This window comes from Plectrocnemia conspersa, unplaced genomic scaffold (genome assembly GCF_051122295.1).
Source record: "Plectrocnemia conspersa isolate PC_06_02 unplaced genomic scaffold, ASM5112229v1 ptg000014l, whole genome shotgun sequence".
Classification (NCBI taxonomy): domain Eukaryota; kingdom Metazoa; phylum Arthropoda; class Insecta; order Trichoptera; family Polycentropodidae; genus Plectrocnemia; species Plectrocnemia conspersa.
The window spans coordinates 2,094,035-2,118,976 of record NW_028277178.1 but is presented as its reverse complement, the minus strand read 5'-3'; the positions used below and the strand labels follow the sequence as shown (position 1 = coordinate 2,118,976).

General features: G+C 28.6%; 1 protein-coding gene across 1 annotated transcript in view; it reads right to left on the bottom strand.

Moving 5' to 3' along the window:
* The window catches only part of LOC148225955 (kin of IRRE-like protein 1), a 231,105-nt gene that overhangs the window by 82,380 nt on the left and 123,783 nt on the right, over positions 1-24,942 (bottom strand). The window contains exons 8-9 of the mRNA XM_088203998.1: positions 17,100-17,244; positions 14,203-14,333 (exon numbers count right to left, since the gene is read on the bottom strand). Coding sequence (XP_088060124.1) covers positions 14,203-14,333; positions 17,100-17,244 — 276 coding nt within the window. The remainder of the gene's footprint in view (positions 1-14,202; positions 14,334-17,099; positions 17,245-24,942) is intronic.

The window sequence follows — 24,942 nt, the reverse complement described above, 5'->3', positions numbered from 1 at the left end:
AATTGAGAAAATATTTGTTACACTAATCAAAAATTTATAAAATAATTTAGCTTATACTAAAATTAAGTTAGGTAATCTTTCCCCGTATATTGCTTACACTTTATTAAATCGTACTTAACCGGACTAAATTTCCTTAACCATTAAAATGTGTCAAATATAAAAAATATTACCTAACTTATCTAAACATAAATTAATCCGAATTGATTATATATTGACTAACTTTATTATAATCTAATTCTAACCTTAATTTATTGATAACTGATAAAATTTAATATTAATTTATATTTAGTATAAAATAAACAATCATAGCTTCATAGTTTTGGAGCAATTAATAATGTGAACTGTATATTGTAATAAATATTGATTATCTTAAATAATCAATATTTATACATTAACTATATAATTATTTGTAAATAAAAGATTCAAGTTAAAGATTGCAGCGATAAAAACATTTTTGTAATTTTATAAAATAAATATTAAAAATACAGGAAGACTTTTTATATCATATCAGGTTAATAGAAAAAAATTTGCATTTTTTTTTATAAAAATTTAATTTAGTATATATAATTTTATAGTTATTTTTTTAAAATATTTATTTTATAAAACAATGTTGCATAAAATATGACTAAATAATTAGATGAAACAAACTGTACGACCTGCAAGTCGACGGGGTTTAATTATGTTCAGATAATATTGGTTATTTGTAGCGAATTATTTAAAATATGCTCTTCGTAGGTCGTCATTGAAATAGGTTTACCTGCGAAGAGAGAAGCGGCGGCTTCTGAAATTTTTGATTGTCTTACCAATTAAAAAAGGAGGGATTTTTTAAAATAAATTGCTGTTGGCCGCTAAAACAGATTAGAAGCGGCCGTTTTGAGAGCAAACGCAAATGCACGCTTTATCTTTTCTAAATTTTTTAATCAACTTTGGTTCATGGGAAATATTGATTTAATATTTCATCAAGTTTCCTACTGTTTTATTTTATTATAGAGAGAAAACTCTTTTTTCTTTGACGAATAAAACGCTTTATGATTTAATTTATTCAACTGTGAGAATAGAATAGTGGTTTAATTGATAAACCTGGCAAAGTATGTTAGATTTTTTGTACGAGTTTAAAATCGGTGGTAAAGCAGCAAAAATTTGTGCTTAAGGATAAAATCTTTAAAATGAAAATGTTTTTATATTATAATATCTTTTGAGATTATTAAAAAGCAGTTAAATGCTTACGCAAATTAAAACAACCAACATTAAATTAAAAGCTTGAAAAGCAGTCATGATTTACTTAAATTGTTTAAAAACTGCTAAAAAACTAAAGAAAAATTATAAAAGTCGCTGCTACGAAGTTTGTTTTACACAACAGAAATGATCCATTTCTCTATCGATAAAGTTAGATAAAAATAAAGCTGCAAAGTTTTTTTGCAGAAGCAAAAATACACAAAAAAAATTATCATAACTGTTATCGTTGTATGACCTTTGTTTAATTCGCTATACTAATTCAGATTCTGGCAAACGTATTAAAACTATAAGTTTGAAGAAACGAAACAAATGTACAAAAAAGTGCAATTTCCTACATGTGAACTAATTAATTATAAAGGTGCAAATCTCTTGTACGGAAATTTGCAGCCATTTCGAACGATTGATTTTCCAAAAGTTAAACGAATTTTGATTTTAAAAAAAGCAAACATCATTTTTTTTTGAGTAAAATATTCGAATAAATTAATTAATTTACAGTCACTGATAATAAAATAGCAGTCTTAATTAAGGATATATATTTATATATGAATTTTCTAGAGGAAGATGCGCAAGAAGAATAAAATATGATTTATTTGTATTTACTTAGAAGTATTGCTTCGTGAGCAAAAAGGATATTGTCGGACATTATCTGCCGTTGTGCGTATGACAACCGAAGAAAAGGATCTTTCTTGAATAATGCTGTTGTTTGCAATATTTGTCTCGTACGCAGAAATAAAATGGTATATTTCACAATATACGTTCATGATTCTGATTCAAAGAATTTATAATAATAAAATAATGTACATTATTATATAAATAATATTTTTTATAGAGTTTTGTATTAAAATTAATTTGTAAAAAAATATGCTTAATAAACATGGAGGAGTCATAAAGTTTTTGTTTAATATGCAAAATTAGGCAAAATATCATATATGAAACTAATAATTTTAGACACATTGCAGCAATAAATATTGGTGCTAGGTAAATCTCACAAAATGAGTAAGAGATTTCTTTTTTATACTATATGAAGCCTTTCAAAATAATTTATTAATAACCTCTCGAGTATTTAATTACGTATGTTTTAATACGGTAAAAATTGGTAATACTTATTTATATTACAAGGAATTGTTAAATTATTAAAATTCGGTGTAAAATCTGTTGATCCAATAATGAATTTTGGACAATTTGAACAATTTGTTCCAGTCTTTGCCTACTGCTTATCAAAAATTCGCTCATTGTTTAACAAACTTTTTTTCTTTAATATGTGTTTATGTGTTATATATTTATAAAAAAATTACTGTTTTCTACTACGATTAACTGTGCTTAAAAATAATATTATTAAATCAATACGGTAGAGAGTTATTCTGGTAAAATTAAAATGTGGCTGTCGATAATAATGTATTTTACAAATAACACCTGCTTTATTGTGAAAAAAATATTTTTGTTTGTGAATATCAGCGAAAAACTAGTGAATATAATCAAAAAAGCAAATATAACCAATAGTGAACATAAAAAAACGCTCCGGAATTATCTCAATGCAATTGGGTATATGAAAATGGTCCAGATCACGATTAAATTTTGAAGGCTGAAATACCAAGGCTTATAGGATCCTATCGACTTTGAAAAAATAATTTTAACAGATACTTTGATTTTAAATATATGCAGAAAATAATAAAAGTACACCAATAATTCAATAATAATTAATTTAATAAGTCATAATTCATATGCAGTTGCTTTCCTTAAATAAAATAATATATTAATTTTTAAATACTTTAAATATAGAAATATATTTGAGAGCAATTTATAAAATACAACTTTTTTTTGCATAGTTTTTAGGTTACATGTAAAAAATAATTATGATCCAATCTGTAATTTATAAAAAAATCACCAAGATTAATGGCTTTCTTTAACATTTAAGCAATGGATTTTAAGAGCATTAAATTCTGAATCGTCAATTTATTAATAATGAATCAATTGTCAAATTTAATGATATATTATGCTTCATTACATATAATCTCCAAAAACCACATACATACATAGGGAATCTATGTATATATTTTATTAACTTATTCATTTGTAACATTGTAAGAATAGAATTTTCTTTGTTTGGAAATAGATATAAATAGTATATAATTTTCTCAGTGGTTCTTAAACCGTGGCCTCTTTCCTGCCATCCATTTTTGGTGGATGTTTATATTGACAAAATGTTTTCCTTATTCTTTTCCATTTTATTTTATTTTTTTTACCATGGAAAAATTGACCCATATTTTTAACAAAATTATCTGTTGTGACAGAAGTTTTATTGCGTATTTACACATATTAATTATGTATCCCTAAACATGTGAAGCATATGAAATTGCATATTTTATTATAGTTTTTCAAGTAATTTGTTTTTATTATTTAATTTACTTTTGCGGCAAAGAAAACGATATAATTTTACTCTGGTTGTTTTAATCTTTAGAATTAGTTTATTAAAATGTGATTTTCTAGAAAATTTGCAAACTAAGGTGAGACCTACGTACCTAGTATAAAAGCTTGTTATACATTTTAATGTTAAATAAATTATCAACAGCGAAAGGCCCTTTTTTTCTATGAGAAAACATTACTGCGACGCTTTTAGTAGGATTTGTAGTGACTAGTGAACGAACCTTTTTTCTACGATTTTTATTTTGTTTTATAGTATATTTACTTCTCTATAGAGATTTTTATAAGAACATAAAATAGTCGTGATGTCCGTGAATTGAGCGGTGATATAATTTATGTGAGGCTTAGTTGAAAAATCACTCGTAAATATTGTGAATAGGAAAAATATTTTGTATATTTGCAACATCATTTTATCTAATTTATTAAGCAAATATAATATTGTTGCACAATTATTAAAATAGGGCAATATTATACTATTGTAAGTTATCTTCCAGACTCATCTGCTGGAGTTCCAGGAGATAAGAATTTAACCTCTTAAAAACGAGTTTATTAAATTAACTAAAGCTACTGGAAATAATTGAAAATAATCCTTCATTTGTACGATACATTGTTCATGTTTATTATTATTATTTAGGCGTAATTATAAATAAATTAAATTATAAAAAAAATTGTAATTAAATGTTAAAAAAAAAAATAGTAGAAAAACATATATATTATCCTGGATAAAAAATATGTTACGTATAAATACAAAATAAATAATATACAATAGTAATATATTACTTCATTTTAATTATTGTGCAATAATATGATATATGCTTAATAAATAAGATAAAACAATATTGCAAAAATTACAATAGATTTTATTCAAAAATAGATTAACTATTTGTATAAGTATGATTGATAGTTTGGAATGGTTGAATATTCTAGAAATATTGAAAATTAATGGTAAATATTTAATAAAAAATAATGATGTACATAAATGTAATATTAAATTAAAAGACAATGCAAGATTAGCAAGGTATAAGAAAACGAGTACGGCCAGGGGAATAATGTACGGAAGTGTGAATTTGTATGATATAGCCGGTTTTCTAAATGGAATAAAAAAACACATCACCAAAAATGATATTTAACTGGTATAGTTAAGTCTTACAGAAGAGATCTTTCACAAGCAATAAAAAATATTATAGTATTAATAATAATATGTAAAAAAATCTATCAAGTTACATAAATAAATAAAATAAATAATAAAAATTTGCATCGTAAGACAAGAAAATATTCTATATGATGTAATTAACTGGAATATGGAAAGCAGCAAACATATTTTTAAAAACATCGAAAATAATATCTTTATACAGAAGACTGCTTCGAAAAATATACGATTGACAAATTAAACCTAGCATCAAGTATGTAAATATTTATGTAAGTAATTAACGAACATAAATATATTGTTTGCTTTATAAAAGTAATAGTAAAAATAATAAATGTGTCGTTAAATATTTATTGAAAATTATTTATGTTGTATGAATTATAATACTGATTAACTAAATTTATTGAATTAAAATATTTTTGGGTGTTTTTACCCCTAAATAAGTACATAATATATGAATAATAAGTAGACAAACTAATTTTTGTATTTAAAAAAATTTGTTAATATTATTTTTTTAATAGCCCGATTTGGTTACCAGTTTATGCAGAAAAATGTTAAAAAAAATCTGTTCAAATCTGGTACTATACTGCATTATCAACCTGAACTGAGCAACGCGTTCAGATGCTGCAATTCAAGGTACTACAGACACAACGACTGAGAAAATAAATTTGAAACCACGACTGGGGTGCTAAAGTTTGGTTTCATTTCCATTTCTCGTATTAGGCAATTTCATATATCCACACATATTCATGGGATTCTGCGGACGACTGTGTTTAAGGAACAAACGAATCTGTCGTCGGAAAGTCCAATCCGGTTTATGTACGCTTTTCACGTGAGCAATTTTCACGAGCAGAAGGTCCGGACAAAAGTACGTGGGAAATCTGGGCGCTGGTGAAGCAAATAAAAACCCGATACACACACCCGTCCCGGGCAATAAATGTGGTTTGAGTTTCTCCATAAATGTGGAAAAACTGAGATTTTTCCAGGAATCGTTATTATTTTTGATATTATTATATCATCGCATAAATATACCGGAAAATTCTCGACAAACGCATAAACTAAGAATTTTTGAAACTCTCCTCGTCGAGTATGTAAATACTCGGGGTTCAAGTTTCGATGAATTATTCGTAATTTAATTACCGTCAAATTGGCGTATAATAACTGCGGGACTCACGGAACAGTATAGCCCACACGCTAAATTGTCTATTAAAAGTTGTTGAAAATATTTAATAAGTTTACTTTTCTGGTTTCGGGGGCATATCTGCTTTTCGGGGAAAGTTCGAGTGGTTTGCGCGGGTGTTTCCGAAAAGTCGACCGCGACCAAAGTTTTTAATTTTGGTTTCGGTACTTCGTCGTACGCCTGCGTAGATGTGATTCGTAATTACTTCCGGGAATAGCAATTTTCCTTTATTTAAAAAAAAATTAAGAAAATCCCATTTAACTTGTTTATAAACGATTTTCTTTAAATTTAAATACATTTTTCTCGGCAAAGCATTAACTTTATAAAGCAACACAATCTTTTCAATTAATTTATTTATTTCAGTGCTGATGATTTTGATCGTTCAAGACCTCACTATGTAATAACCTTTAATTTTCTAGTTATTTATTTATTTATTTATTAAAATTATAACCATCGTGACCTGATAGACAAACCCAATGCGTCACGATAGTAAAAAGTACTAATACATCATAATACATACAAATATAAACAAGACAAAACAACAGACACAAATCACCTTAACAGGTGTGCATTGTCCCATACGAACTGAACCAAAACTCCATATGTGCAAGAGAAAATGTCAATATTACTATGGACAGAATTGAGCAGATAAATAGCCTTGGCCAGAGAAGAGTTGGCAAGTGCTCCAGTTCTACACTTAACAGACAAGAATAGTGGACGCGACCGAGAACTATAACCACTTTCAGGAGCCCACATTTGAAGCTGCTCGAGCACTGAAGGATTGTCTACGATGCCCTTGAGCAATTTCCAGAAGTGTTTAATTACATAAACACTTCTGCGAGTCGACAAAGAAACGTATCCCAGGGCTCCCAAAATAAAAGCACTGGGAAACAAGAACGGATAATACCCGTATTCCTTCAAGTATAAATATCGAAGAAATTTACGTTGTACTTTTTCCAGCTTCAATTCATTACATTGATTCATTACGCCTGAGATCCAAATGATGGAGCTAGTTTCTAGTATGCTGCGGACTAGAGTATCATAAAGAGTGCGCAATACTAAAGTATTCCTGAAGTAACGCGCATTTCTCAAGATAAAACCGAGCATTTTAAAGGATTTGCTATGAGTCTCTGCAATGTGCTGGCTAAATTTTTAACGTTCTTCGAAAGTCACTCCTAAATCCTTAGTTGAAGAAAACCTTTCCAGAAAATATCCGCCTAGATGGTATGAATATTTTGCCGGCGTTAATGACATTGAAAATGAAATTGTGTGACATTTCTTTACACTGAAAGGCAATTGGTTATATCAAGCCCATTTCCATATAGAGTTGAGATCCTCCTGTAGGTCGAGGGAATCAGAAATCGAATGCATTTTCTTGTAAATTTTCAAGTCATCTGCATCATTCAATTTTGTCAATTTATATTAAAAAACTCTCGGCTGTAATAACTTCGCCAGGATTAAAAATTTGTAGTGGATTATAGCAATGTTTTTAAATTATTAAGAGCGAAAAATAAAGTATTAATTGATTTTTTAGAACCTTAAATTTAAACACTAAATTTATATAAGCTTATATTAGAAAAAAAACACGCCACTGGAGACAACATTTTCGGAACACATTATTCAGAGGTGCAGATTCTCAGCCATAAGTTCTGGTGTCTCTAAGAAAAGGCAGCTAAAAAGTCAGCCATCCCGGTACAAGGCGTCGTTAATGACTGTTTTCAGAAAATACCATAAATGTGACAGCCTGCTAATGCAGTAATTTAAGGTAGCTTTGACAAGGCTAAGAAAAAAAAAGTGCGTTGACTTATTTATTCTGATTGACGACCCGAGAGCAACTGTTAAGCGTGACTCACAGCTGTTGCGATCCCTGGCCTTAGCAAAAAAAATGGATTACTCATACGCACACAGAAGCAATTTATTTATATTTGTATTTATAATATATCTATTTTAAAAATCAGGCTTAAAGTGATTAATTCCAAAAAATATTATTTGTTCAATTTGCAATACACTAGAATTTAGTGCTGAAACGCACATTATTAGTATGGCATAGTTTATAAAATAGTCACTGAAACCTCCAGTTGAAATAAGCATCAAAACAATGACATCAAACGTCACTCGCTCATAAAGTGTCAACCGGTGGGTGTCAGTAATTTGCAGATGCACATTTTTATCGTTTTATATGAATATATTTAAAATATTTTTTGTAAGAATTTTAATAATGTTTTTTAGAGACTAAAAATATATTCATAATATTCTCAGAGAAAAGCAAAATTTTTTTAGAAATCAAGATAAATTCAGAATAAAGACAGCAGTGCTGATAAATATATAGTAAAAAAAACTGGGAACAGAAAATATAAATCATAAGGCAAAACATATTATTTTTCATAAGATTCACAAGTGTTAAAAGCTATAAAAAACAGTTTTCTGTACAAAACATATTAAACTATATTAAATAAAATGCACATTACAACTATGAATTTTACCTACAATGAATCCAAAGTCCATAGAATATTTTAGAATATTAGGGCAAAAAACGGTGTGAATAAAAATTAACTGGGTAAGTAAATTAGACACAAATATTACATTAAAAGTAAGTATCAATAAAATACACTAGGCTGAAAATATGTGTATCTGTGACATTCATAAAAATAATTACAAATAATTTATTCAATTTAAAATCAACATATGTTAATTTCTACAAATATTTATTAATTCAGAATCTTATCCCCTAACGATTTTTTTATTCAGTTTCTCTCTCAATGTTAGTTTGATCCTTGTATTTTGACTAGAAAATTCTGTTACCTTACTACTATTTTTCAGTAAAGCAAAAACATGCTCTTATGTCTCTAATTTATTAGTATTAACAATAAACAATATTATTGTAACTAAAATATGAACAGACCTTGCCAGAAAGTCGGTCAATCGTGAAATAATTTATTGCCATGTTCACAATCGATTTTAAGGGAAAAAGTGCGACTTGAAATAAAAAAGACGCCGGAAAGTTCGTAACGGTTATAAACATATATATATTACTACATTTATAGAGAATGTAGATGTTGCTATCATGCAATAAAGTTAAAATGGCAGGATTTGGAAGTCGGAGAGTCTTTATTGACGTGACAAATAATATTATTGTCGGCTGTGATTTCAGCGAAGTAGCTAGTATTTGTCGAGATGTGTTTTCATAATGAGCTCTAAACCATCAGCTGGTATCTCTTGTGTCAATGCAGTCTCTGCTGCTGTGACCTCTGTTATCAAGTGGTACATATTTGGTGGTTCGATACAGCTATTGGGAATCGCAGATAATTGAAAGCTAATTGCATTGCTTCTTGGATACACAAAAAATGTGTTCATGTCTTAAAAGAGAATAAGTCCAAATGGTTACTCTAGCGATCGGTAACCAAAGGGTAAAATACCAATATTTATATACGCAGGTATAGCGCGCATCCTTTCCAAACAAAGAGTATTATTTTAAAAATATTTATGCGTGATTAATATTGAGAAACGGATATGCATTATTACTAATTATCAACGTTGTTTGGTGAAAACTTACTTTCAAGCCGTGTTGATGTCTCTTTTAGCTTATTTTAAAAGGTCATTATAATGACCTCTAAATTATAATGATAACAAATTGTGAAGCTAGTTAAAATCCTCACAAACGTAGAATTTCTACGTGGAATATTAATTTTAAAAACAACTGTTGTTCTTTGATATGTAACAACTAAGAAAAAAAATGAAGCGCTATTTTAATACTTATATGTTAAATTTTATTATAAGCTTTATATTAATAGTAAAATAAGGAAAAAGTTGGCAGAACTAAAATATGCATTAATGTTTACAAACCAAATCGAGCAATTTAAGGCTGCACAAATTTATTGTTTTTGAGCGAGTTATTAAACACTATTTAAATCTAGTGGAGAATTTGTTAGAGAAACTTTAAGTAAAGTCGCTGGTTCATTACTTGAAAACATCAAAAATAAAAACAAAATAAGAAGAGACATTCAATATAATATAATATTATATCGAAATACAGTTAGAAGAAGCATAGGAAAAGTGAGCAAATTTTTTTATCAATGTTTTATATTTTTCTTACAATTAAATTACTGAACGAATCTCGGTGATATTATAAATTGTTATTTTTAATTAGTATGGTTTTTGAAGATTATTTACTTAAAAACCGTTGAGAACAATTTCATTGTAAAGAAAAATTCGAGGTATTGATATTTTTATGCCATTATTAAAACTTGTCTTAATCAAAATACTGGTAATAAATTTATTATCTTATATCAAAACTACAAAGATTTTTAAGATATTTTTAGCTATCAATACATTTTTTATAAATTAGTTTTATCTAGAAAATAATTGCTTTTTTAAATTGCTAACTCGAATAAAGGTTAAAATCCGATTAGACAAGAAATAACCAGTCTTGATTTTTGACTTGAAACCGAAGAAAAGATTTCGAGATTTATTATACGAAATTATTCATTTCCTTGTGGAAAGAGAGAAAATCATCAGCGCTGGAACTGGATCAAAATTCACAGTGTGACCCAAAATTTGTAATTGATTTTACAGAAAAATTGTGTAAAGTGTGCTAAATCTAGAATATGCAATGAAAATATAAGATAATTGGCGATTTTTTTTGTAATCTTTTTGCATAAAAAAATAATGATTAAATTCCTAAATGTAGATGTTTTGATAGATTCAAAAACATCAGGTACCATTTACAAAAAAATACTTTTAATACAAAAAAAAGATGTCGAAATTAAGATTATTTTAGAATCTGTTCTGATACTCAGTATATCAGTTGCAAGCAAATTTGTAAAGCTATTTTATTATTACAATTTATTTAGCTCTTGAAAATAAAATTATTAATTCTTCGGAAGGCAGAACTTTAATTAAAGATGTTTTCAATGATAATTATTCAAATTCAAGAAGATGCTTTGATTATTTAAGTATATGTTTTTGGTCTAAATATTTGTTTGGGACAGTATTTTCTTATTTTTAAGTGATATAAATAAAAATTAGATGAGTTTGATAATCACACCAAAGATTCCTTCCTTCGAAGGTTAGCATTATAAAACTATTTATTGGATTTGGCAAGATGAATAGATCACAATTAGTAAAAACAAGTTTCGCTTAACAGTTTATAGTGATTTTCACAATAAAGGTGTTTTTGATTTTACTACGAATTATTTACGCCATTCCCCCCAGGGCTCATTTTATAAATTTAATAAGGAGCTCGTGAATATTTATTTTATTTTCGAAGTCGATCCCAAAAATAAAGCATGTTGGCTACCTCTGATATAGAGTAAAATAAATATTTAAAAAATTCTAAAATAAATAAGTTTAAGCGGTTTAAAAAAAACTATCAGTTAAAATTCGCTAATATTTTTGATTGTATTATCTTTCAAAAAGGATAAGAAACTTTTTTTTAAATAAGTACACCTTAATGTACATGTACATATATACAATAATGCTTTTAATAGCAAAGCATATATAAAAATAAACTTTATATTATTAAAAGTTGAAGTTTTTATATAAACATGATACCTTTAACTTTAATCGAATTTTAGTGTATGATAATATTTTTTATATCTCAATAGAGACATAAAAAATATTATCCTCACAGAAAATTATACAATATACACTAAAATTTGATCAAAGTTAAAGGTATCATGTTTATTTAATATAAAATATGATCTTAAACAAATTAAAATATTACTTAAGGGTTCTTTATTTTTTTCTTCAGCATAATATTAACTTATTTTTTAGCAATAATTATATTAAAAGTGAAGGTGGGCAGAGCTCTAATGTACAACAATTTTCTTAAAAGTATATTATTTTATATTTTATAAAATACAATATTTTGAGAAACAAATCACTACAATTATCTTTCACTTTATATTACCAGAAAACAACACATTGATTACAATGCATATCATTAAATAGTGTTTCAGTAAACACTATTTAATGATTAGAAAATATACTATTAAAAAAAATCTTATTATATATATAATATTTTCGTACTTTGTATTAAATAATTAGCCTAATAAGCAAAGATATTTTCATACTTTTAAAATGGTTATTTGCAAATTAACTAATGCCTTTGAGTTGAACCTTATATTAGCTAAAATAAACGTACAACTCATTGCCAACAAAAAAAGAAGTCAAATCCTAAGCCTAATAAGGTTTCGCAAAATGATATACTTTTTGTATGTTTAGTGTTTCAAAAAACACTACTCAGCATTCAGAAAATACATTAATAAATACGCTATTTATATAATATATAAAAGCCAAAATAAAACAATGTAATATTTTTTACAGTTTCAATATTAAAAAATAGCCAAAATTTCATGACACTGGTATTGAAAATTAAACTTAGTACGGATTTACGTACAATTAATCTGGAATAACATACATCCTGAATATCAATGTTTTTTAGAGTATATTCGTCAGCTTTAGTTTAAATATTAAAATCATAATTTTTACCCTTATTTTTAAATCTAAAGAAATATGTATAACAAAAAAGCCATTGACACCGAGGGCTAAAATGCATATCGTTTATTAACTTATACAATTTATTTTTAAACCAATTTCTTAAACTCAAGTGTATAGCTAATCTGAAAATAATTAACTTAAACTATGCTAGTGCATCATTAAACATTTATACATTACACCTAACGGGGCAAAACACGTTTTGCGGTATCTTTGACAGATCTGTCAAAAACACCGCAACGATCTCTTTGCGCGTTCCCTTTGTGAACTTATATCTTAAAAGCAAATTTACTTATGACTTCAATATTGCTGAATTATAGTCTAGTATTTCAATATGAATTACAGGTTTCGATAAAAACTTTGACACCCCACTATTTGTAAATATATCAATAATTTTTAAAATAACGCACAGCACATATATAACAATAGTAATAATATAAAGTCAAACTTATTGTTGAGTACCAGATAAATTTTAAATAAAAATTAATTAATTGCAGTTTTGACTGCAATTAATTTTTCGGGTCTATCATTACCACTACCCTTTTATTTATTAATTGTACCCCCTCATTCAGAGATGTAATCGACAGGTCTAAAAAAACGGTTCATATAAGATTTTAACAAAATTTACAAGCACGAGTACCCGAATGTTATTATATTAAATCATAAACCCAGTTTTGCATATGATATATAATACAAAGACTGTTTAAACATTTAAGACTAAAATAATATCATTTGTTAAAATGGAACACCACCGTGAGAAAATCTTTTTGTAGATTAAGTCAAAGTACGCACCATAAATTTAAATTAAATTAAAAATATCCATCGTATATACATTGACAAAGAATAACACATCCAAACAGCCAGTTGTAATCTGCTCTAGCGGCCAGCCTAATCTATTTCGAAATTTTATTCACAAAAAAGAGCGAAACAAAAATGAAACGCGAGTAACCAACAATCACTTCCTCAGGGATTTATACTGACATTCACACTTAAACACTCACTTTGGAGTTGAAGACATTATACTGCAACTTATACTGGCAAAGTTCGTATGAAATCCGACCAAGAATAGGCTGACCCAACTTTTGACCATTGAAGGTCGCAGAAACCGCCGCTTCTCTCTTTGCATCACCTGATCCAGCTCAACATCAGAAATCCAAAATTAAACCCGCTTTAGAAACGCATAAACTTCGCGTATAACTAACAAAGACAAACTGTAAGCGACGATCTCAATTATTAAAAAAATTATGATTAAGTATTTTCAAAATATTTTTTGTATGGAATAAGCTGCACCAAACTTTTTGAGGTTCAATGACAAAGATATGCATTTAATACAATGTATGAAGAGTTGTTTTAAAAATAAATATTACTGAAATGAATATGTAATATACAATAGATGTACAATAAAGCGCTGCAAATATACTACTTATTTAATTACAGATAAAACCTAATAAAGTTTTATTTATATTTTTATATAATTTGATTTTAAGAGCTGCTTAATTAGCAATTCTTGCGCATTGTTTCAAGAATTTTTCGTAAAAAAATACGGATAATATTGATTTGTTCCATTGTATTAATAATTCAGCGCTAGAATGCTGTTAGCGTTTCTCATGAATGTGTTTTTATAAAGATCTCAGGAATAAACCCATCGCATTGGTATTTTTAAAACAAATATTAAACACGAGTACATACATATGTATGCTATAAATTTGAGCTTAGTACTTACGTCGTGCATCCAGGACAATTTCCTGACTGGCGGATTTGCATGAACGTGACATTCGAAGTACACGTCGTCGCCGTCCTTGATGTCTTCGGCTGTTAGTGAGCTGCCAAGTCGGAGACTCACTTGAGGAGGGTCTGGAAAGACAAAGGCAAATATATACATATGTAGAGACACGAATATATACTATAGTGGTACTTATATGAAAAATCGATAAAAAATACTACGTAAGGATGACGAGGACATAGAGAGGTAGATTAGATCTATATATATATATATATATATATATCATGTATTTGTAGAGATGCCTATCACACACACACACACGAAAAAGCGAGGTTGTCGATCTCATCAATCTTCCCCAAAAAGCTCTATTCGAAAGCTAACAAAAGACAGATGATAATCATCTCGTATACAAAAGGCATTCCAATGACGACACAATTTTCACATTAATGACACACAGATTTGGACAACGCCTGCCAATTGACTTGTTATTGATGTCCTTGTATGTTCCCTGTATTTATCCCTAAGTATATACATACATATAAAAAAAATATATTAATAATAAAAACACATTTTTTTATAAGAGCCTTGGATTATTATATTTAGCCGCATTTTATTATCGCTCAATTAACTAGTTTGGGAAAGTTTGGAACAATTTTTAAACAAGCAAAGTTCCCCAATAGCAAAGAAGGAAAATATTGATCAATATCAAACTACACACGCGTGGTAGACCAACAATCTTGCCATGCTCCCGGGGGGTTGCTTTATCAACCTATCAACCTATCTATCCTGGCACTAATTGCCAAAGTTATCAACTAGAGGCTTCGCAGCCACCACACACGTGCATAAGGATATACCATGGCATAATATAATACATACACACATAGCTAGATACACACAGTTGGATCAGAATAATACCGACAAATTAATATCGGTAGTGAGGGCGGTATATGTGATATTGTTATGTGCAACACAAGCAAATATCCATATAATAATAATGCAACCCGAGCGTATTGATATGCAGATGTGTTTGAGTCTGAGGTCAATCGATTGTAAAACTTAGGCCCTTTGTAATAAAGCAGATAGTCATACATAGTTGTATTTGTGTAAGCCAAGATATTATTGAAAAAGGCGCTAAGTTATGTGTGCTCTCGCCACAGTAATTCAAATAATAGCTATTTGTAACAAATCCATCATAAAACTAATAAACACCATACAAAAATTGTGACTAATATATAAAATTCCAAACGAGATAAAAACATATTTTAAGAAAAATAAAAAAAATGCCTCGTCAATGGGAATTCAATGAGATGCGCTCTAAGAAACCACTTGCTCTTCTATGGATAACAGATTTGAGCTATGTTTGAAAAATTACAATTGTAATCATCAGGGCTTCGCCCTTAGCAGGTTGACACCGCACAGAGAGCAATACGATCAACGCTTCAATATAGCTGTATCCATGAAAAATAGAAGGCCAGCCTCCAATAAGAGTAAGCGCTTCTAAGTAATCCGGAGGATCGATGACGCCAAAGAGCGTTCCGCTGATGCTGCGTCACCAGAGAGTCTGTGCCCCAGATCTTTTTAATATATTATATGTATAATATAAATTGCACATCTTGCGACGAACCACATATAGAGCAAATCAAGACCAAAAAGTGATTATTAATCAAATCTAATTATAACACATTTTTTTCATTGAAAGGTGTGATAGAAAAATACATCTTATTAAAATGACGTCACAACACCTAGCAACGCACGGCGTCTCAGCAATGTTCTAATTACTATTTTAATTACTTTTTAACACAATCTCTACGCTAATGTTATCTTAGGCGAAGACGGCGCCGAAGAGTTTTCATTAATTTACATTATCGCGATTTGTTCCCGCAGGGGCTTGTTGTCTTTTAACTAAGGAAATGAAATTTCCCCTTTGCTTCCCACAATAAATAGTTACGCTATTCGTTCGCACTAGCCGGGCTAAAACTCCGAGCGAGTTAACGAAATCGAATTTCGGTTAAATTTCATCCAATTTAACGAAAACCTTTCGTAATTGCATTTTTGGAACGCACCTTTACTGCGTAAGTTAGATAGGCGATCGAATGTATCACTTGTATTGATGGTAAATAATCAATTATGGGCTTAATGGAAATACATGTATACAATTATCACATTAATGTCACTTAAGCAATGATATTATACGATTATATATGAAGAATTATTCTCTAAATAAACATTACAGATTATCATTTTAGTATAGCTAGTTATATGTCGATGAGCTCGAGATTTAATTAGGTTACTTTACTCCTGTGATCCTTATATTATATATATTTAAAAAATAACTCATATTTATTAATTTCAACTTAATCTTAAATATAAAATTTAACAACTGCATTGTAATTGAATTGTTAAACATTTTAATGTAACATTGTAAAGACAATCGTTAAAGTTTTATAGTCTGCGATATCAATATTTTTATATTTATAAATATTTTTTTTTAATAAATAATGGTCAATATCAAGAAGCATTGTTAATATAGATACTACTGCCTTAATCAGGTAAAGCAGAAGTTTGATTTATACGCAATAATCTATCCAATTAGTCATGCTCTTGCGTCTATGTTCTCGGCTCGCAGATTCGCCACAGAGCAACACGCCTCAACGTTTCGCATGCCAAAAGCTTCGAAGCTACACCGTTGCACTTTGCATTTTAGTGGAACGAAGCACAAATTACATTCGGTGATATGTGCACACTGCAAACATTTACGTTGTAGTGCTTTGGCGCAAATGAAGCGTGCAGCGCAGAGTTCAGCTTTCGCGTGATTTGGAGTTAAGGAGTTAGGGGCTCAAGAAAGCATACATGCATACAAATATGTAATATTTATATATAATATTGAAGTAACTCACAGACTACGCTTATAGTCCAGGATGTCTCTAGATGCAGACCTGTGACGTTGGGGTTTTCTGCTCTACACGTTAAAGGTCTTCCGTCATCTTCAGTGGTAGGCACGAAGCTCAGTTCACTTATTGTCACGTTCTCTTTGATGTCTTCCTATAAACAAAAATATACATAAATGAATATAAATCAAATTAAAAGTACTTAAACTAAACTTTATTCATATCTAAATGTCAAACTCGTAATTAAAAATTAAGGTAAGACGCCACAGGTCTGAATGTTAATCACGCCGCACAAGCATGATTCAGTCATAAATCGCTAAAAGTTTTGCATTGCAATTATTTATTCGCAACAGTCTTTAATAAATTTGCCTTTTAAAATCAAATAGTGATATAAAAACAAAATGTAATAATCTAAATATTACGCTATTAAGTCACAAACATTGGCAGGTAAGTTGCACCTTTTGCAATATTAAGCAATATTTAATATAGAACATGCCATAAAACAAAAATTGTATGTTCATTACAATATATGAATAAAATCTGTTTAAAAAACATCGCGCTTACAGGATTTTTGTCATGCCGTATGAGCACGACTCGGTCATAAATTTGCATTGCAATGTTTTATTCTCAACAGTTGTTTAAAAACCGGGCAAACGAACAAAGATTGTGATTTAAAAACGCAACGAAAAATTCGAAATCTTGTTCCTTTTATCATATTTTTTGTCAAACGCAGGTCGTCTCACAAAAAAAAACGCTTTTAAAGTTTGACAAGCTCAAGGCCAAGAAGACATAGATTAACTTTAGACCATCTCGGCTTTTCTATTCACGTCAAACCCTGGCACAGAAGTTTCCTCTGCTTAACAGACAACTGTATTATTCAGACTTAGACACGGAAACAGGACTTTATGTACAAATTAACTAAAATATATAAACTATAAATGCATATAAATATAATTTAAACTGTTGCATAAAAGCAATTAATAAAAATACTTTTATCCCTGATCCTATAAACTCTTTCAGACTATACCCCAATAAAAAATAAATATTTAAAGCAATGTTTAATATATTTTTGTGTCTTTCTAAATAAGCAATATTAACTGGGAAAACTCTTACAGTGGTGATGGTTGTTGTTAGCATTGTTAAAATGTTAATCTCGCCTATTCTAAGCTTTGTTCCGTTTCAAGTACTATTTTTTAATTTCATCATATATCATTTGTATTTAAAAGATCATGTGATTTTCTTAATTTAATTAGCACAGTTAGGTTTTTAAATCCATCATTTACTTAACCGCATTAGAATATATTTTTTAAAACATCCATACATAACTCACATCCAAGTGGGCACTCCTTCTTCCCTTTCCTCTTATAAAAGTACGCATATACCATATTTTCTCTTGCTGCATACATTAAAATTTCATATTGATTAATAAAAAGCGGCAGCGGCTGGGAAAACAGCAGCACACCGGCCTCACCTTGCTTATTTATCGAGCGGCCTCGGCAATAAAGTCGTAGGAGCGTCAGAATATTTTTCCGCGGGAACATTCCCGTATTGAAAACGCTCCCGTTGGGAATCTGTAAACAGTGGGATTTCGAACGACAACTTCATATTTCACATTGGTGAAATGAGACACCGCCACAGCGCAAATAATGGCAAGGGGCATAAAGGGAATGGAATGACGTATTTTTACATACATGCTTACAAACTAGATATTCTGATTCTTGACACTGTAAATTTCTGAGCATTAATAATATAATTTATTATATTAATTTATTTCTAAGCAAATTCAGTTGCAGTATAACGTTTGCTCAATAACTCATAAGGTTAGCCGCTTTGCAGGCGTCTATGTGGGATAGATGTCCGGCTAACACGACATCTAGTTATCATAGAGTCGATATAAAAATATTAATTTATTCTGGATATACATACATATATGTATGTGTTTTTAAAAATACATATTATCATCACAACGCGCATTAGAGAAAATATTCTCATACTAATTTAATCACCAGAGGCAGATTATGACACTAGAAAAACCCTTGTTTGGTAAAAACGATGTTTATAATTTGTGTCATAAAAGTATCAATCTTTAAGCTGTATTAGTTTTTTTATCAAATCCGCTTTAAGGTAAGATATTATCATATTTTATTTATTGCTAGTAGATAGATCATAAACATGATTCAAAAACGTATGAAAGTCTTAAAAACCCTTTATAAATTAACATTCCATACTAGTATCAGTAGTCATTAATATTTGTTTAAAAAAAAAGTATTTATATATACATATTCGTTTAAGCATTATATGATATTTATTTACTATTTTAACACCTAAATTTTGATTTATAAATATTTTACGGCAAACAGACCCAAAACCACATTTAATAGACAAAATAAAACATATGCAGCTTCACCACGATTATGCATCGTCTCACACCACAGCATATGAAATGAATCTAGCATTATCTTAGCCTTCTAATTATCTAACAACATCGACTCTTTATGTATCATATAATAGAAAAAACAACCATAGGGAATTAAATTTCAATTCAGTGAAAAGATTATTGTATCGTACGACGAGGCCATTTCGTTAGTTCCCAAAGGTCTCGGCTTGAAACATTTTCTACTTAGTGCAAATGAAACTGTGTATAGAGGCTTAATATTCCTGTAGTATTTTAATAATATTTTTTACTTAGAAAATATGATAATACAAAAAATTTTATGTTTTTAAAAACACAAGGACACCAGAATCATAAATTTAAAAATGAGTTACAATTTTTTTAATATAATTATAGCCGTAATTTTGTAGCTGTTTTTTCACTAACAGTAAAAAATTATTGATATTTTAAATCGATGCCAAATTTAGGTTAAAAAACACAGAATCTGTATATAATAAACTTGCGTGTTCGGTTAATCGCGAAAACGGTTAAATCTACGGTTCAACGGGTCGGAACGATTGCGCGATGAACAAACGGTTACTATTGCGTTGTATTTAATATTTACGCACTTTGGATTGTATGAATTGTAAAAAGTGACTGTAACAAAGTCAAATGGTTAACAAGGGTAATAAATTGTATTAATGAAAAATGAATATACAGCTAACTGTGGATGGTAATTTATTTTAATTGGAAAAAAGATTTGTATGAGATTTTCTTAATTTAAACTATTTAAACTTTTTCGTTTTGCTACTTTATTTTTACAATTTTTTGTATTTTAATTCAATATTCAAGTTTTAAATTTTCTTATGCACATGAGTTTGATGGTGTATTAATTGATAATAAAATAAAGCTTTAGTTAATTTTATAAAGACACCTCTCCTTATACTCATATACATAATTGCAAATAACAGATTAAAAGTAATATTGTTGTTAAAAAGTTTTAAAATAAAAAGTAAAAATTTCTATACTTAATTTGTATTTTATAATATTTTTTTCCAAATAATTAAAATTTACATTTTAAACCTATTGAGATTTGCTCTTTATAAAATATCCAAATACATAATCTAATTTAAACATATTTTTTTAATTCATCTTAAAACCTAGCGTAGAACTTGTCTTGCAATATTTGTACAACAGTGGCTTTGTTGTGTTTAAAGCAGTAATAAATTAAATTAAACAATTAACTAATGTTCGCAGTTGAAAAGTTTGTTACATTAACATTGTATTATTTGTGTACAAGAAAATAATTTTATTAAAATTGTATTTAAAAGTAAACACTTTATTAATTTAAATATAATTTATAATATTAATAATAAAGCTAGTTGAGGTTTACGTTTAAACTATGGAGAAAAAACAGGTATTTATATCGTTCAACTGGAATGCTTTTCATTATATAAACACAAGAGGTTTTGTTTGATTTTTTGCTTTTGATTTTGTGAAAAAAACATAGTACTTTGAAGTATAAGAATGTAAAAAAATTATAAGAATTTCACTAGATTAAATATTAAATGCAAAAAAATTATACCTGAATTTTACGATAAGAAAATCTTAGGAATGTAATTATAGCTCAAATTATTTATCTATATATGTACATTTACAAGTCATATAATTTGACATAGACACATTGACTCTTACAATAAGATCTATATAACTCAATATTTAGGATACTAAAAAGCAATAATGAATAAGTAATTTTTTTTCAGCAAAAAATAATTTTAAAGATAGCTAATTACTAATCTATAATAAACAGCCTAAAAAATACCAAAAAACTAACCATATGTTCATAAAAAAATATATCAGATAGAATCAATTTTTTCGAAACCCAAAACACAGAGATAAAACTTCTACCTAAATTCAAAGTTAGTGCATTGGCCGATACAAAAGTTGCCTAAAAACCACTGATGTAAAAATGGTTTTCCTAGAGATATATTGATTTTATAGCAAGATTTTAATATTTTTATCAAGGATTTTGTATTATAAAATTTCCCAATAAAGTGTCAAGTTAAACAAATGTGATTTACAAATATCCTCGACAAAAAAAAATTGTAATATTTAAGCAATGGCTAAGATTCACTAAACAAAAAAGGATCGGGTTTCCTAGAAAAGTCTGAGCTATTTTCATATTTTTATAAAGGATCCCGCACAATTACTAAAAAAAATAATTTCCAGAAAAGGTGACTGAAAATCAGACATAAGCAATGACCACGGCATACTTTAGAAAATCATAAAAAATATCATTGTCTGTTACCACTAAGTACTAATGATAATGATATGCATTATTTTGCAATATTTTTTTTTTATTATTAGTCATCAGAAAGCCACCTTAATGGTTTAGTTTATTAAAGGCAACTTGGAAATACTCATTATACAAGAGAGATCGCCACAGGAAAAGATACATAAAAAGAGAGGCTGACTTTGAGATACGCATTTTGAAAGCACTAATAAGGCATTTTTTTAAGGATTGCTACCATTATAACATCACCACTGCATACTGCTTTTTTTTTACTAATTGTTTAACGTATACTCTGATGAGAATTGGAATAAGATTTGTTTTATTTTACTCTAATCGAACTCGATTACATACTACAAGATTTTTTATTCAAACTCAGCTGTTTCGCATTTAACTTCGCCCTCAGATACTGACACCTGAATAGCATTTGTTTAAATAAGAATTTGTAAACAGATCTTGTAACGATTAGTTAGCAAAATAAGTTTTACCACTTAGCTTTCACACTCTTAATTTAGCAGTAAGCTCATAATAGAAACAGCATGAATAATTTAAAAAAATTGCTGGAACACATACTGAGTGCTAAATATTTATATTAAATAACTATTTTTTATAAAAGAAAAAAACCTTAAGCCTTAAAAAATTTTTGTTCAAAAATTTAAAGCATCGATAGATTTAAAATATTGTTTTGAGTTAAGAAGGTTAAATAAAAGTAAAAAATACATTATTCAGAACATTTGCAGTATTGTCTAAGCAAGAGATACAATTTTTTTTTAAATAAAAAATAAACTAAAAACCAATGCTTTTTTATAAAATAAAAATCATCTAAAAACTGAGATCCAAAATATATACTTAATAGTTAGAGCCGACTGTGATGAAGTATACATTGTAAACACAATGGCGAACAGCGCAAAAAAATTAAAAGTTTTACAAAAAATCGATTTGATCTAATATTATGACTTACTTGTAAAAAATAAGAGCACAGTAAATTATACACGAAAAATACCAGCAGATAATATATACCCAAGAATACATCTAAAGAATGATCACTAAAAAAATATTTTTTCGTAATCTTCTATTGACATTTCGTCAGGTATGTTCCTGCCATGGTCATGATCTAGGATGAAAGTGACTACCACTAAGAAAACATGTGATTTTTATGGTTTTAAATTATTTTTCAGTTATTTTAAAATAGTATGTAGATGCAACGTTAATTAAGTGATATAAATATAAACGAAAAAACACAGGCCATTGTTAATTTAAAATATAAAAAATAATCTGTTTTTTTTTACCGTTACCAAATTCATACACACAAATATTATTTTTCATTATGTATTCAGCCGGCATTTTCATATTATTTTGATATTTTGCGTATTCTAAGAAATTTCATAAATGTCAGAAAATAAAAGATATTTTTGTCATAATATGTTTTTTACGGAGAATAAAATTGGGATTATTTTTTAAAATAAAATAAATTTATTAAAACGTGAGATTGGCCAAACATTTGTCACTAAAAATGTGTAATAAGTAGTTAAGAAAAGTTTAAGAGAATACTTTAATTTCAACATTTTCACATCAACCAGTCTATCACCATATATGTGGATATAAAGTTTGCAATACCGGTAGTATCGATACCGGCAAAAATCGTCCTTTGATATTACCAGTATTACAAAAAAAAATATTGGTAGTACAGAAATAATATATTTTTATTTAAGTCCATATATTTTATATGTTGAAAACAAAAATGGTTTTAGTCATGGAATTAACGATGTGTTAAGTGCATTGCTAGCCAAGGACTAGTCATTACTTATATTACTTTGTTCGCAATAAAATTATTCACCGTACTTTTTGATCACACTTCGTACAAATATAGCTCCTGTATATCCCATATCCCAGAGCTCCTTCCGCAAAATAGGTATTTTGCAAAACAAGTGCTTAAGAATCGCCTTATATTTCCAAATAGATTTGAGATTAGAAAGGACTTCTTCATAAACAGACACTTAACATCGTCAAAAGTTTAAAAAGCAGAAAAAAAAGAACACGTATCTCACTGATCAAATGAAAATACAACCTTAATAATTAACCGGTTAGGTATACGCATAAGCTGCTTAAACATGTTTTAATAAACAAACCACCCGATAAGTTTATTGATCTGCATTCAGGTGCTTACTGCTGTGACACCTGCAAGTCCCCGAAAACAGTGGGGGTTCCAAATGTTCGGCTTAATATCCACACAAAAGTCATCCGCTCCGGCACTCAGCATTGAGCCAATGTAAACCATTTCGTGCGAGTACATCCATTAGTATAATTGTAAAACTGTTAATTAGTTAAAATTGCATTTAAAATATTTTTTGATGACTCGCTGAAATTGGTGTGAAAATCATTAACTATTTTTAAAAATCTTTAAATTGAAAATAACAAATCTGCAAAGAGGTTTTTATCCACATTTTCTCAATAAATAATTAGCCTAATAATCTAGAATAAGATATAGTTTTAGGAAACTAAAAATTTTGTAGATTAAGGTAATAACTTAGGTTAGGTACTTAATATTATAAAAAAAGTAATACACCTAAAATTTATAAAAGTTCATTAACAAATAAAAAAATTGTTAGCTTTCAACTAACAAAATTCACCTAATTGTTTCTAGACTATTATTTGCTCAGAGTTTTATAGAACTATCTTAATGTTGTAAATTTATCAGATTTGAACTATTGCTAAAATTATTATAGTTGCACTTTTTTCTGCTTCATGTCAAAGTAATTCTTAAATACAGGAACCCTCAAGCAACAAAAATGATTTACAAATAATTAAATATTAAATCAGGAAAATGTACATATACTAAAAACCCATCATAGTATAAGTTTTAAAATAACTATGCTGCATTCAATTTAAAGTGAATTTTAAATAAATCTAAATTAAGTGCAATTTGAAAAAAATGTCACATCCGAACAATCCTTTGCACTCACATCACATACCATGCCAATCGACGCTCCGAATCCGACGAATAATTCGATACACGTCGCGAATCGCTTCAACCGGAGCAGAGCCTCCTTCCCGTCACATCCGTCACGGTCGAATAATCGGATGAGTGTTTTCGCGATTTATTCGCCCCCTGGATGCGGCCCTGCACCGCCGCCGCCAGTTTTATAGCGCCATTGGCGTTGTGCGCGATCAATGGCTCGACGCCCATTTCC